We start from the raw sequence: 13,683 nt of genomic DNA, 5'->3' as shown, positions 1-13,683 counted from the left end.
TTAAAAATGTTAAAGAGGGACCTGAATTCTCCAAAGCACTGAGCTGCTGCAGCAGGGGGTGCTATACAACTCTCTGAAATAGATACTATTGCTGGCCTCTGGCCAGGCAGGCCCCAAGCATTGCTGTGTATGCCGTTCTCAGCCAGAAGGTCCCACGGCACTACATGATGTCAGAGAACATGTTTGATTCAGAAATATCCCCCTGCTTCCAGTGCTATTCAAAACACTAGTATTAACCCATTCACGTACTTAGCCCAGGCAGGATCACTTCCTGAGGCTGTGGGTTGAAGTCAGGATTTTAAAATCTTCCATTCTCTGAGGTTATGTTTTACTGGCCTTTTAGCTGGCACGGTCTCTGTTCCACTTTGACACTGTGGTGACCATCATCGCCTGGGAGGATGAGAGCTCCTGGGATCCCCACTGCCTCCCACAGCGTGGCCTTGAAGAGTGGGAAAGCACTTCCCACCTGGGATAGATCTGACAAAGCTTCACAGGACTCTAGGGAACCCATCTCCTCCGTTTGTTTCACTTGTTCATTGACTGGCTAATTGAACCAGTGTTGCCAACTCTGCAAGTCTCGCTGTATTTGATCTTTCTCTTAAAGCCCCTCAGCTGGACCCAGGAGATGGCAGGAGAATCTCAGCTTTCATTTTTATAAAAAGGTAAGTTCTCACCCTCCCAGTTGTGAAGAAAGGCTTGGAAATGTGACTGGAGTGAATCCCAAAGGCTCAGAAATCAGAAGACAAAGAAAAAGCTTGTGATTTTGTCCCCCGTCACATGATTTTGAGGGCCCTGACTCATAGTTAGCAATATTTTAATTGGATTTCCTGGGATTCAATATCTGTGATTTGATAGAATCATGTCTGTAACCAGTGACAGGCAGATCCTCAGAAAGTTCAGACTTCAGCAGCCAGATCCTTCTGCCAGCTTCCAGACTCTTGCACCTACGCACCTGAACCTAGGCTGATTTTCAGCTCTTCCAGGTTGGAGCTGGGCCAGAAAATGCTTTGAGTGCAGTTATTTCCTCTGGGATTTCTCTTCAATTTCCTTCACAGCATCCACCGCCATGGTATCTGAGCCCCTATCTCAGTGCGTGGGACCCCAGGAAGTGCAGGGACTCTGTATCCCTTTAAAGGTAGCTAGAGAAGAGGTTCAGGTTTGGTCCAGGTTTTGACACAGATGCTGATCAGGTGTCATTTTATCCCAGCTACTCTGTCCACTGGGTCTCGACTGAATCAGACTCGTCTCTGCTGTGACTCCACTGAGGCTATTCCATTTTTTCTAGTGTTACCTCTTTTGCTGCAGGAAACAGAGAAAACCTAACACAGGCCAAGGTCTGAAATCGAACCTCGGCTTAGCTGGGGATGATTCTGTTCTTGTTGCAAGAAGGAGACAACATTGTAGAGCTGAGCCAGGCAGGGGAGGAGCCAGTGTCTGACACTGATCAGGAGACTGACTGCTTTGTGCCTCAGCCACTTCGGATTTCCTTACAAGAGGCGCAGGGCCGCAAAGCAGTCCAGGCACAAACTGTTAATGATTAACTGCGCAGCGCTGCAGGGGCAGCTCTCAAATGATACTTTTTTTTCTAGAGTGTTTGAGGTTATCACCAAAGAATCAACTGATCTCAAGAGCATGTGACTTAAGAGTTACGCTGAGGTACTGTGTCAGATAATAGCTGCAGTGGGGCTTTAGGTCAGCATATTCAATGGCACTCAGCAGCATGTGTTCTCATTCATTAAGGGCACTTTGGGAAGGGCTGCTCGGTATTTAACTCTGGTGAGCGGGCTCTTCTAGAAAGTGCCGCGGCCTCGGAATGGCCTGCTGGAATGCCGGAGGTGTGCGTGAGGCAGGCTGGGGCACCCGCTCGGCTGTCCGACTCACGTTCTGGAGGAGCCAGTCTGTTCAGCTAACAGTTGTGCAGGGCTCAGAGAGTTAGGAAGGAGGTACATTTATTTTACATGTACGTGGCACTGAGGGCTTGCCCAGTGAATGGATTTTATCTGGGGCATTTTGTAAAACTCTTTCAAACTCAGTCTACCCTTTAGGCCTATGCTGAGGCCTCATTGTCAGATTAAACCATTACATACATGCAAAGAGCAAAAAGCCACAGCGCCTACCAGCCACCGTGATGGGAAATCTGGGAAATCAATCACTTGGTTTATTTCCTGCTAATGCAAATGAAGCAATTGCCACAGGAGAGAAATCCCGTAGGGAACATGAGCTCCACCTGCTCCAATTGCCTTTGAGAGGACTGCAATTCTCTGGCTCATGCGCACAGTAAATATTTACTGCTGAGCAATGTAAAATGGCAGCACTATTTCAAACCGAAACACTCCCCACCCTACTCTCTGACTATGGAGCCTCAGGAAGCTTCCTGCCGAGATAATTACGCAATTATCCCTTCTGTTCTACTGCTGCTATTGAGACGGTTAAACAAGTTAAACCTCTCCCTCACTGGGGCAATGATCTCTCAAGGGACTAAGACGGGCCATATAAAATATTCAGTCTTAAGATGTGCAGTTATAAAAGCTGCCAACCACAGAAATACACCCTCTTTATAAGGCTATTGTGGAAAACCGGGGTGTGTGATAGTTTTTACCTATAATGGACTCAAATGCAGTTGGGAGGCAGACGGCAGTAGCTTTATTTTGGGGACAGCACATAGGTTTTGGGTAGAGACTGAACTGTGACTATGCACATAGTCCTGTTATCAAATAAAATACCCATATCTCAGAAGTTCTGGTTCTCTGAAAATTTTCACATAAAAATGCCATCTGGAAACAAAGCGATTGGAGTTTTAGCTATTTTGTCAAGTTACAACAGGTAGCAAAGTCTATGTACAGCATTTTCATTAATGACAGTTTCAAAATAACCTCGAACGGTTTAAATACATAATATGTGCTTAAAAAAAGATCAACTATACACAGTATGCAGCATCTGAAACACAGAATGGAGACAAATATGCATTGTCCTATCATAAATCAAGAAGAAAAAACACAGCTCCGATAATGCAATGCTTGGGCAGCTGATAATACAATGCTAGAAGCTACCTGGCACTTAAAGCTGTAAAAACTGAAAACACTTGTGGAAATATACATCACTTTCTACAGCAGGGAGTTTTAAAAAGTACTGAAAACAAAGGATTTGATGCACATAAGGTCTCCTGTAAATAATGCACCAGTTGGTGATTCTCTACTCTCCGCACAGGCTGTGAGAGGACCTCTTGCTCTGGCATCAAGTGAGGAGAAGCATTTGGACGAGAAATGTTACCTAAGCTCCAGGTGTTGCTGGAGTGTTTCAAGGAGCAGGATGTTAGAGCACATCAGAGTTGAAAGGCAATGACTGCTTTTTGCACAAAATAATGCCCATCAACGTGAACGCACTGATGCTTCTTGCTGTAAGGATCTTAGCAAGCTGTATCACCTGGAGGCACATGCAGACCACAGAAGTCTAGTAGAGCATTAATCCCAGAAGGATATCTCAGATATAATTACATTTACCTACAGAATAATCAGAGGCTACCAGAGCAATGGAGCATGGTGTGTGCAGTTCTGCAGTTCACAGAATACACTTGGCATGAAGGATCGATTGAATCCTACATTATGTCAGATGTTACCACAGAACTACAGGCCCTCAGTAAATGATTGAAAGGTACAGCACATACTTGGTTTTCTGCTGGGCTCTCTGGCTAGCCTCAGAAGCTACACTGCAGGGCTTTAGCTGCTTGAAGGAATCCCACTGATTGCTAGACTTTCAGACTGTCAAGGGTTTTACACTTTCTACGGAGGCTTCAAGCTGCTCAGTGAACTATGTCTCCTGGCAAGTCCATGTAGATCTGGTGAGGAAGATGTTAATTTTCTAGTAAACTGTCCAGACCCATCAGTCATTGCCACACACCTAAGCAAATATGACACAGCCAGGAAGGAATTTCAGGATGGTCCCACTGTATAATGCAACTGGATGAAATCATATTGGATCCATGTTTGGGGACAAAATGGATACACCGTGCACAATTCTGGGAGGTCATCTCCTGACATTGGCACTGACCTTTCCCTGCTAGAGCCCAAACCCTGAAGTGCCCTGACTCAACCAGTGCGGGGTCAGTGGGAGTTCTGACCGGGTAAGAGCTGTGGAAATATTAAGTGCGGGCTGGTGGGTTCGAAAGCGCTGCAGGGACTCTGAGGAGGAATTCAGCTTGACTCATCAGCGGTTCCTCCCAAGGTTCCCTGGAGAGCCCTCTCCAGTGGCAGCTCCATCACCAATTCAAGGGGGTTGGCATGTGCTGCCTTCTGTGCCCAAGCAGCTCTTGCTCACTGGGTAGGGGGCAGGCCCTGGCCTTGTTCTCCCTCGGACTCCTTGGGAGCAGTGCCTGTGTCCCATGGTGGGAGAGTGCTGAGCCCTTGTTACATGGGGAGAAGAAAACTCTTTGTGCACCCACAACAGAGTCCTGGGCAGGGATCCCAGGGTTTACTACTGCCGACATATACAGATTCTGAAAAATGTAAGGGGGTTTCTACATCCCGGTGTGTCTGCAAACCTGATTCAACAATACACTGGAAATCTAGGGCACTAAACGTAAGATCCTGTAGTTAGGACTAACACAGTGTTTGTCTTAACTCTGTAACCCTGTCTCCCCGCCCCCCACATCCATCCCAGGACCCATCCATGGTGCCTTGTCACAGAAGTTATTCCTACAGTGTCCAGATTACCACCAAACAAGCCCCTTTGCCTTGGTCCATGGTTCTGATTGGTGCTAACATGACAGCAGCATATTTACAACCAACAGGAACCAATTGCACTTTGTTGGCAATAAAGTGTTGCACCGAATGTCATCACAAGCCCATCACCAGGCGAGGGGCGAGGTCATCCTGGGACTGCGCTGGCTTTCGCAGGCCTGCACGTCACTGAGCGCCCGCTGCAGGGAGAGAAGGAAACAAAACGAGACATGCCATGGACAAGGAGAATGCTTCAGACTCGCAGAAACACGCAGGATTGAGCTCTGCCCTCAAACTGCTCCATGCACATTCTACCCAAGCCAACGAGTGGTGAGCATGAGTGGCTGAGGGCAGTAAATCCGGTTGCAGGGATGGTGCCAAGCAGAGAGAGGATCAGACCTATGCCCAACTTTCCTCTTCTACAGCAAGTTTAGTACAGGTGCAGGGGACTACACTGAGCCTCTGAGACTGAAGTCCTCTCTTCTTCCACAGAACTAGTACAGCATGCGCTGTGCAAAGGCAGGTTTCCTGCGGGAGTGCTTCAGGACTGTCCTGGGAGGACTGTCTGCAAGGATACCTCTGTCTCTGCACCCTTTCCATCCTTAGCCTTCTGCTGGGCCCATTGGCAAGGAGTGCCAGTTAATGCCAAGTCTGTTGTGGAACTCGCTGTCCCTATGCTTAGACTCAAGCCCGAGATCAGTGCCCTTCACAACAGCCCATCAGATGGTAACAGCAATTGCTTCACTTTCCATCTGGTCAGTATTCGACCTGGTGACCTAGAGCTGAACGGCTCTGAAGTATCCGCCAAGTCTCCTGAGCCAGCCAATTCCTGACTTGCTTTTCTTTACAGATTTGGATTTTACTCACATTCAGAGCCAAATCTTGAGTTAAAGCTAAACTAAGCCCCACTAGCAGGTGATGCAGCAAAACCCATCCCGGGCCTTTACGGTGAGGCCCCACCCATGTCTGCTGGCTTCATAGCAACGCAACTCACCTCAAACTTGCTCATGAACTCAGCAAAAATGCCAAAAAAAGATTCAGATGTGGTCACTTTGGAGTCTTCCCCAAAAAAGGACAGGACTTTGCTGAATTCCTCCATGGCCTGATGCTGCAGGCCATCCAGAGATTTTATAGTGGGATGGGCGCTCTCCAGGAAAGACTGAGAGGAGTGGTTTAAGGGAAAACTACACCATACTGTGGCAAGATCCTGAACAGATGCTGCTTATAAAGGGGTGGGTTTTCATCTACAGCTGCAATGTCAGCACAGCAACTGTGGGCTGATAAGCTAGTTAAAAAGAAACCCACACACAAAAGGGAGTTTGTTTTGCAAAGGCAACATCTCTGCATCCATCTCCTACAACACAGGGAGAGACACCACCAAGAGCCTTCTGCCCACAGGGGGGTGGCTTCCCCCATGATAACTCTGCAAAGGCATGAACACTGGCAGCTCCATTGGGAGCCCTCTCACCTCTGGGTCATAAGGGTGGAGTCCATACTATGCTCTTCACCAAATGGTGCCTCCTTACTAGATGGCCAGAACGCTTAACAAACACCAGGATAAAGAAAGCACATAGCGATGTTTGTGTTTTATGGAAGGATACATTCATCACAATAGCAAATTTGTCCTCCTCAGCAGCTGGCATGCTGTGGCAGGCAGTCTCTATTTCACTGATGGTGATGTGAAGGTCGTTGAGATCGGCTGTTAATGTTCTCTGATTCACTGAATAAGGAGGAGAGTTTAAAACAATGTCATTAAGATAGTTCTGAGTCGGTGCCAGCTGCTGTTAAACCGAGAGCAGGGAAAGTGAGATCCATAGGTTAAAAGCAAAAGGGGCTTTACAATGTGGTCTACAGCTGCCCTCATCTTTAATGCAGAAGTTCTTCTTGTGGAGGTACATGTCCCAGCATGTGCTCCTCCCTCTTGACCTGAGTGACCAAGCTGCATTGCATTGTGGGTGAAGCCAGACCTCCAGGTGGGGACAGAGACATTCTTACTGACCCCTACCAGGTGAGTGAGCTACCCATTAGCCCAGAAAGAACTGGTGATTGTCAGGAGGAGACATGCAGAGAACACTGGAGAGAAACTGGGTCTTGCCAAGTGCAAGAGGCCTGGGGGATTCAATGGCAGAGGAGGAAGGGTAGTTATGGATCAATGAGTACTTTGATGTGGGAGGGGAATTTAGTGAGTTTAGCCACAAAATGAATGGATGGAAGGAAGGATATTGACTGTTAAGGGGGGGGGAGCAGGAGCTGGGGAGAAAGAATTAGTAATAAAGGCAGAGAATTATTTTAAGGTGAAGTGAGAGCGCTGGGCAGGAATATTACAGGTGCAAACAGGCTAAGAGGAGAAAATTAAAACCTAGGGGCCTGAATCTCCTGTCTCTTACACTACACCAGTTTTATGCAAGTGCAACTCACTGACTTTGACTGAGTTACTTCCAAATATCAGGGAGAGAGAAGAGACTTAGGCCCCATGTATGATATTCAGCATGTACATACTGTATGTTGGGCCACCACTGAGACAGGCGCATGACAAGCCAAAGGACCATGAGACCTTTCAATTATAACTCAGCAACACCTGATGTTCCCACTTGTGTGATGTCTGTAGTTAGAATGTGAACTCCTTGGAGCAGGGCGTGGGGCGGCTTTGCGTGTCGCTAAGGCACACAGCACAGAGACATTATTCTAAACAATCAAACGCCGGGATCTGTAATCATCACAGCCACCTTTGTCACACCTGCACACTCAGGAGGACGGGGCCTGCAGATCAGGTGTGGCTGTCAGGTCCCCAGCTTGGCTGTGATATGGCCCACAAGAGGCCTGTGTTTGAGATGCTTGTGAGCTCAGTACTGCCGCACTGGAGTTCTTCAGACATCTGGTCCTGACAGCGTGATGCCGATGAGCCATGAGAATGAACCAACCCAGCTGATGTCTGTGAATATTCAATATAACAACTGGGGCCTCAGCTTCGACGCTAAAAAGGTATGTTTTTCACCGCAGGGTAACACACACATGAACAATCCTGCCCTTTCATCCCTCTCTGTGCAGGGGTGGCCTGTTTCAGGGGGGATAGCTCAGTGGCTTGAGCATTGGCCTGCTAAACCCAGGGTTGAGAGTTCAGTCCTTGAGGGGGCCACCTAGGGATCTGGGGCAAAATCAGTATTTGGTCCTGCTAGTGAAGGCAGGGGGCTGGACTTGATGACCTTTCAAGGTCCCTTCCAGTTCTAGGAGATAGGATATCTCCATTAATTTAAGAACCTGTCCAAGGCACTTTGGTTTTACCATGAAGTACATTAGGCCAGGTCAGCACTAAAGGATCTGGCTTAAAACCAGCAAAACCAAAGAAGATGCAAGGTCAATCACAACTACCACTGTATGGAACGTCTCCTTTGGGGTCTAGCGATTGCTGCATTGCCCGGTGGGCAGAGTCTGGGCTGAGTTCAAATACACCCCCTAGAGTTGGAACACTTCCCCCAAGGCATCTGAACTCAGAGCCTCCTGAGGCTGCTATGCTGGGCTGGAAATCTCACAAGAGCAGGCTCCCTTCTGAGATCTCCAATACTTCCACGGGGCCAGAAACACCAGGGGCAGAACCTTCCTTAGGGTATTATGGTATTTCTCCTCCACTGCTCACCAGGACGTGGACAGGCCGAAGCACAGCATAAGGAGTAACTAGTATTAAAATGGGAACCAAATGTTTTCAAGCCTCAAGAATGGACCCATCTCTAAAAGGAACCTAACTAAAACCCCAGATTCAGATACCTCCGTGCTTTATGGCTCCAGCCCATCGCCAGTTCTTATTTATCCAGGCTACTTCCCCTGTCTCTATTTGTGTCAAACTACTGCAGTTCATATGCTATGCCTAATGGTGGCATGGAACCAAGAGGGGGGCGCAGAGAGGCAAGGGGCAGGGGAGTCCTTCATTGGCCCTGTACCAGAACAGGTTTCTCTGAGGATGCTCCTTGTTTATTTACCTTTGGCAGCGAGCGGCACTGTAGGAAGGTCCTTGGCAAAACCCAGAAGTTCTGGGAAATGTTGGCTAAGCGATTTGGCAAGAATGTGCAGGAAAGTGGATTTCCCATCAACGGTCTTGGTTGTGTTCAGCTAGAACAAAGCAAAACAGGTAAGGAGATTCCTATACTGGAGGGTGGGTTTTTCACTGACCATTCAGCCTACATGTGCAGTTTCCAAAATACTGCCAGAAACATTCACGCGCCCCTGCTGGGATCACTCTACACTCACGTTCACAGGAGCTCCCACCAGCAGCAGCGGCACGTTAAGGATTAATGTTTAAAAGTGGTGTTTAATGTTTACACAGTATGTTAAATCCAGATTAGTGAAATGGAGAAACTAAATGAAAAGTTTCTCCACGTTGGGAGCAATGTTCCCTCTAATTTTTCCCACCCATGTGCAGATTGAATTTGGAGTCCAATATGGAGGTGATGTGTGACACGTCACCTTCATATAGGTGCACATAACAAAAGTCATGTGGTGTGGGTAGGGCTGAGGGGTTCAGAATGTGGGAGGAGGCTCAGGGCTGGGACAGAGGGTTGGGGTGCAGCGGTGTGAGGGCTCTGCCTGGGGGTGCGGGCTCTGGGGTGGGGCCAGGGATGAGGGACTCAGGGCTGGGGCAGAGGCTTGGGGTGCAGGGTTGGGGAGGAGGGCTCCGACTGGGGGTGCGGGCTCTGGAGTGGGGCCAGGCACCAGGGGTTTGGGATGCAGGAGGGTGCTCCGGGGCTATGGCGGGGAGAGGCGCCTCTCCCTGCTGCAGCAGCTCTGAGGCTGGGGCTGCAGGATAGGTGCCCCCTCCCCTGGCCCCAGCAGGTCCAGGCCGCGGCAGGTTCGGGCCAGGGGAGGGGCACTCCTCCCCTGGCAGGTCCCCGGGCAGGTTCCCTGAACACCTGCATGGTGCTAAATAGGATGCTGCTCAGCTTGCAGGGAACTTAGGCTGGGGACCCTGTGAGTCTACCTCTGCCCCTGAAGCATTCTCTCTTTATGCCCCCTATGTCACCAGCACACCTGAGCTGCATGAGGGCACAGACAGACACTCAGATACTACAGTGAAGGTTGCAGTGTAAGAACCTATACAGAGTAGCAGGCCTTCTCCCAGGAGACGTCCATGGTGCCACCACAGCACCATTATTAGCTCCTGCCAACCTAGGAACCGAGTGTGAGTCTGAGACCCGCACAGGGAAGTGCACTGTGTCACTACTGACCCAGCCCTGCTTTATAACCCCTGCCTTGGTATCCCCACCCTGCCACTGACCTGCTCCCTTCAAGGGGCCCTGAAATGGCCACTGCACTCAAAAGCTGTCTTTGGAAATACATCCCGTACCCTGGTCCCTCCCTGAGCTCTCAGCATTCATCAGCATGAGAACAGCATGTGCAATGAGGACTGTTCCCATTCGCCTTACCTCGGTGAGGAAGTTGATTTTAAAGCCTGTCGTTTTATTGGTCTTGGGCTGCCCGTTGTTCAAATAGTTCCCCATTGCCAGCACAAACTGCAAAGAGAACCTCCCATGAGCGATCAGTCAGCGAACCCTGCCCTGCTACTCGCCCTCCCTCCCTCTGTGCCTAATGCTGGGCTGGAGCGGACTCATCAGGAACCCAGCAGGGATGCTAGTTTTGGGGCAGCACCTGGATCATGGATTGAGAGCACCCCTGTGGGAGAAGCTGAGAAAACAAGCCTATTTCGGTGCACGCTTGGAAAGTTATGAAGGGAAACTGCATTGATTCGTTACAAGGCATTAGACGGACGAATAAATGTTAAGGGCAAAATTCTGCCTGCTCTTTGGTGAATGCACAGTCAGTCTCTTCTTCACCCTGGCTAACCTGCACAGGAGCCCGGCACAGTCCAAGCAGAGCCCTCCCTTGAGCTCTAGGCCCCGGGGCTACCAACAGGCCAGCAGCATCCCAGCCCCACGGGGATGTGGTCAGTAAGCTGGGGGTGGCAGGAGGTGCTGGGAGGAATGTGTGCTGCTCCTTTCAAAGACAAGTATAAGATGCACTACACCGCAGACTCAGCACCACCAATGTTCTCAATCAGCTCTGGAAACTCTTCCAACCCCACTTCTTTTCCTTCCCTAATGAGGGCTACAAAACATACCACGTTGGCCATCTCCAGCATTAGCTACCTCTGAGTAACGACTGTGCAATCATTTCAATCAAACGGTCTCCAGATATCTAAAAGATGATTATACAGAGGATGGTGATCAATTGTTCTCCATGTCAGGCTGGATATTAGGAAAAAATGTCTAACCCTAAGGATAGTTAAGCACTAGAACAGGGTGCCTCAGGAGGTCGTGGAATCCCTGTCATTGGAGGTTTTAAGAACAGGCTAGACAAATACCTGTCAGGGATGGTTTAGTCCTGCCTCAGCGCAGGAGGAATGGACTAGATGATCTCTCAAGGTCCCTTCCAGCCAGATATTTCTCTGATTCTATGAATCAGGACATATGGCAAAAGGGTCATTTCACCCCCACATCCATAACTCAGCTGAACTAATTCTGAGGCCGTGTCAGCTGTGGGCTGAGACAAAGCATGGAAAATGTTAGCCTAAAAAGCAATAGGGAGAGAAAGTTCTGAGTAACTGGGAAGGGAGGAAGGTGGGGAGGTAGAATGGAAACTGGAACATACCATTAACTACAGTGGCTGCTTCAAGCACATGCTATCATATTTATTAAAAATGAGTTCTCCATGCAGTTTGTGGGAATACCCATCACTGCTTTAGTGGGTCTGTAAGAGCAAATAGTCTCTCTCTCAGCAAAAGCTGCCACTGGAGTTCCCAGCAGGTGTTCCAGTCTGTTGGTCTAGAGACCAAGACAGGGAATGCAGTTCCCATGTGAATGTACAGGAACTCAGGAGACTTTCAAAGCCATTTGAGGGTCTATTATTTGCACGTTTGGTTACTGACTTGGAGGGGGCTTGCGCAGTCAGAGAGCTCTGTGGGAGTTAGAGACAGAGGATTGTCCTGCAGGATCTGCAATCCCGCCTGAAGTTCAAATGGGAACTAATGGCCTGATCCATCGCATCTCACTGGCCAGGAGGCAGCTTCTTGCGTGATAGTTAATGATGTATTTGACCCCTACCTCTGTGCAGGCATGTGTGCGTGACAGATTGACTTTGGCTTGCAACTCGAGGTAGTAAACAGAATCTCCTTTATCTTCTGCAGCAGTCTCCCTTTCAGGATCAGTGCGCTTATGTTTTGAGTATGTAGGCCCTGCCCTGGGATCTGTAAGCCTGTTGTATAGGGAACTCTCCTGTTGATCCAATGCCCGTGCTCTTTGCCGCAGAAGGCCAAAGGGCTTGGACGCCTCTCTTTGCTTACCCATGGAGATCTTTGAGGAGTGAATTCTTGACATGTAACCCTTTCACCAGAGCCAGGCTTTCCCTCCTTTCTGTCCCTCTGACCCTTCACAGTGGGGCTGGGCAGTTTTGGAAATAGGCTAGGACCCCCAGGGCTGAGCCTTCAATAAAGTGCTCTCAGTGCCTTTCATTAGAAAAGGCCCCTCACAGTCACTGGAAGATGATTCAAGACCTGTCATGACAAGAAGACAGAGGAGCTAAAGGAAAGTGGGGGATCCCCTTGCAGGGCCAGCTCCAGGCACCAGCCTGGGAAGCAGGTGCTTGGGGCGGCCACTCCAGAAAGGGGCGGCACGTCCAGCTATTCGGCGGCAATTCGGCGGACAGTCCCTCACTCCCACTCGGAGCGAAGGACCTTCCACCGAATTGCCGCCGCAGATTGCGATCGCAGCTTTTTTTTTTTTTTTTGCGCCGCTTGGGGCAGCAAAAACCCTGGAGCCGGCCCTGTCCCCTTGTCATGAGTGCTAGAGCCCGCCACTGGAGCTGTGTGAATTTCTCATATCTACAAGTTAATCGGTAGCCAGCTACTGGCTCCAGACGGCTAACTAGGTGTGATTTGGGTTGCTGCGAAAAGGTCATTACGAGGATTAAACATTCATTTGGAAATGTCCTTTGTCACATCGTGTTCTGTTTGTTTTACCAGTTTCTTCTAAAGCATGAAACTGATAGCAAGAGGCAAATCTACAAGCCCCCCGCCCAGTGGATCGGTCAGGAAGGCAGGGGTAGGCTGCTGCAGTCCAGGGCCAAGCTACACAGCAAGGGAAGAAGGATTTTTTCCATCTGGCAAAAAATCTTTGGCTAGCTAGGACTTCGCATTTGTCACTGTGCTGCACACCACGGCCCCTCAGATGTTCACAGCCGCTGCTAGGTTAGAGCCCACATCCTCCTGCTCCAGAGGCCACTTGAGCTAAAGGAGAATCTCTTAGGCTCTGTGAGCCCACATACAGCCAACCAGTCTGCTGCAGCGTTAACATGCAGCCAGCTGTCAATTCTACCGGAGCCCAGGGTTGGTCCTTGATGGAATAAACCAATAGCCTGGATTGGATCAGCGTGTGCACTAACTCTCTCCCCACCCTTACACCGTACATGCATTCCAGAGGAGGGCGGCAATGGGATCCTCTGAAGCCCAAAATGCTGCCGTAGAACCAGGAGGCCCAACACATGGATGCAATATGTGGCCTCCCATCTCCAGGGCACAGAATGGAGAAAAAGAGTGAAAAGAAATAACTGCATGAGTTCAATGAAGCTTAAAAAGAAACCGACCTGCTCCCCATAACTCCCCTGCATTTCTCCTTCTAGAAGGGCCAGCATTACACACTAGCAAAACGAAGCCTGCTGCTGCTTGGGGCTTTGCTCTTTCATGGTCCGTGCAAGCTCTGCCACTCAGGGGTCAGACCTATCTCCTCAGCAGTGAAACCAGGGGAGAAGGAAACAACCCGCCGGCAGCTCTCCCCTCTGGGCCTTAAAAAACGTGAGGGTGGCCCTACCTTGAAGGAACTTCTGGACAGCTCAGTAGCTACAGACACTGCCTCACCTACTGTGGGAAGTGGAAGGCCTTAGAGAGAGTACAATTTCCACCTGTCTTGTGATGCCCCAGCAGGTAAAG

At 49.5% G+C, this 13,683-nt stretch overlaps 1 protein-coding gene across 7 annotated transcripts in view; it reads right to left on the bottom strand.

The window, feature by feature from the left end:
• Positions 1-2,620: 2,620 nt before the first annotated feature.
• GRID2IP (Grid2 interacting protein) overlaps positions 2,621-13,683 on the bottom strand; it is an 84,859-nt gene continuing 73,796 nt past the window's right edge. For all 7 annotated transcript variants that reach the window (XM_065560283.1, XM_065560285.1, XM_065560284.1 and 4 more), the window contains 5 exons: positions 10,130-10,216; positions 8,690-8,819; positions 6,317-6,435; positions 5,710-5,874; positions 2,621-4,915 (listed from right to left, as the gene is read on the bottom strand). In XM_065560283.1, the coding sequence (XP_065416355.1) occupies positions 4,844-4,915; positions 5,710-5,874; positions 6,317-6,435; positions 8,690-8,819; positions 10,130-10,216 (573 nt within the window). In that variant the 3' untranslated portion in view covers positions 2,621-4,843. The remainder of the gene's footprint in view (positions 4,916-5,709; positions 5,875-6,316; positions 6,436-8,689; positions 8,820-10,129; positions 10,217-13,683) is intronic.

The sequence above is a fragment of the Chrysemys picta genome, chromosome 10, assembly GCF_011386835.1.
Source record: "Chrysemys picta bellii isolate R12L10 chromosome 10, ASM1138683v2, whole genome shotgun sequence".
Taxonomy (NCBI): Eukaryota; Metazoa; Chordata; order Testudines; family Emydidae; genus Chrysemys; species Chrysemys picta.
Note: the sequence above shows the minus strand (reverse complement) of the source record. Positions and strands in the feature narration are given on the sequence as shown.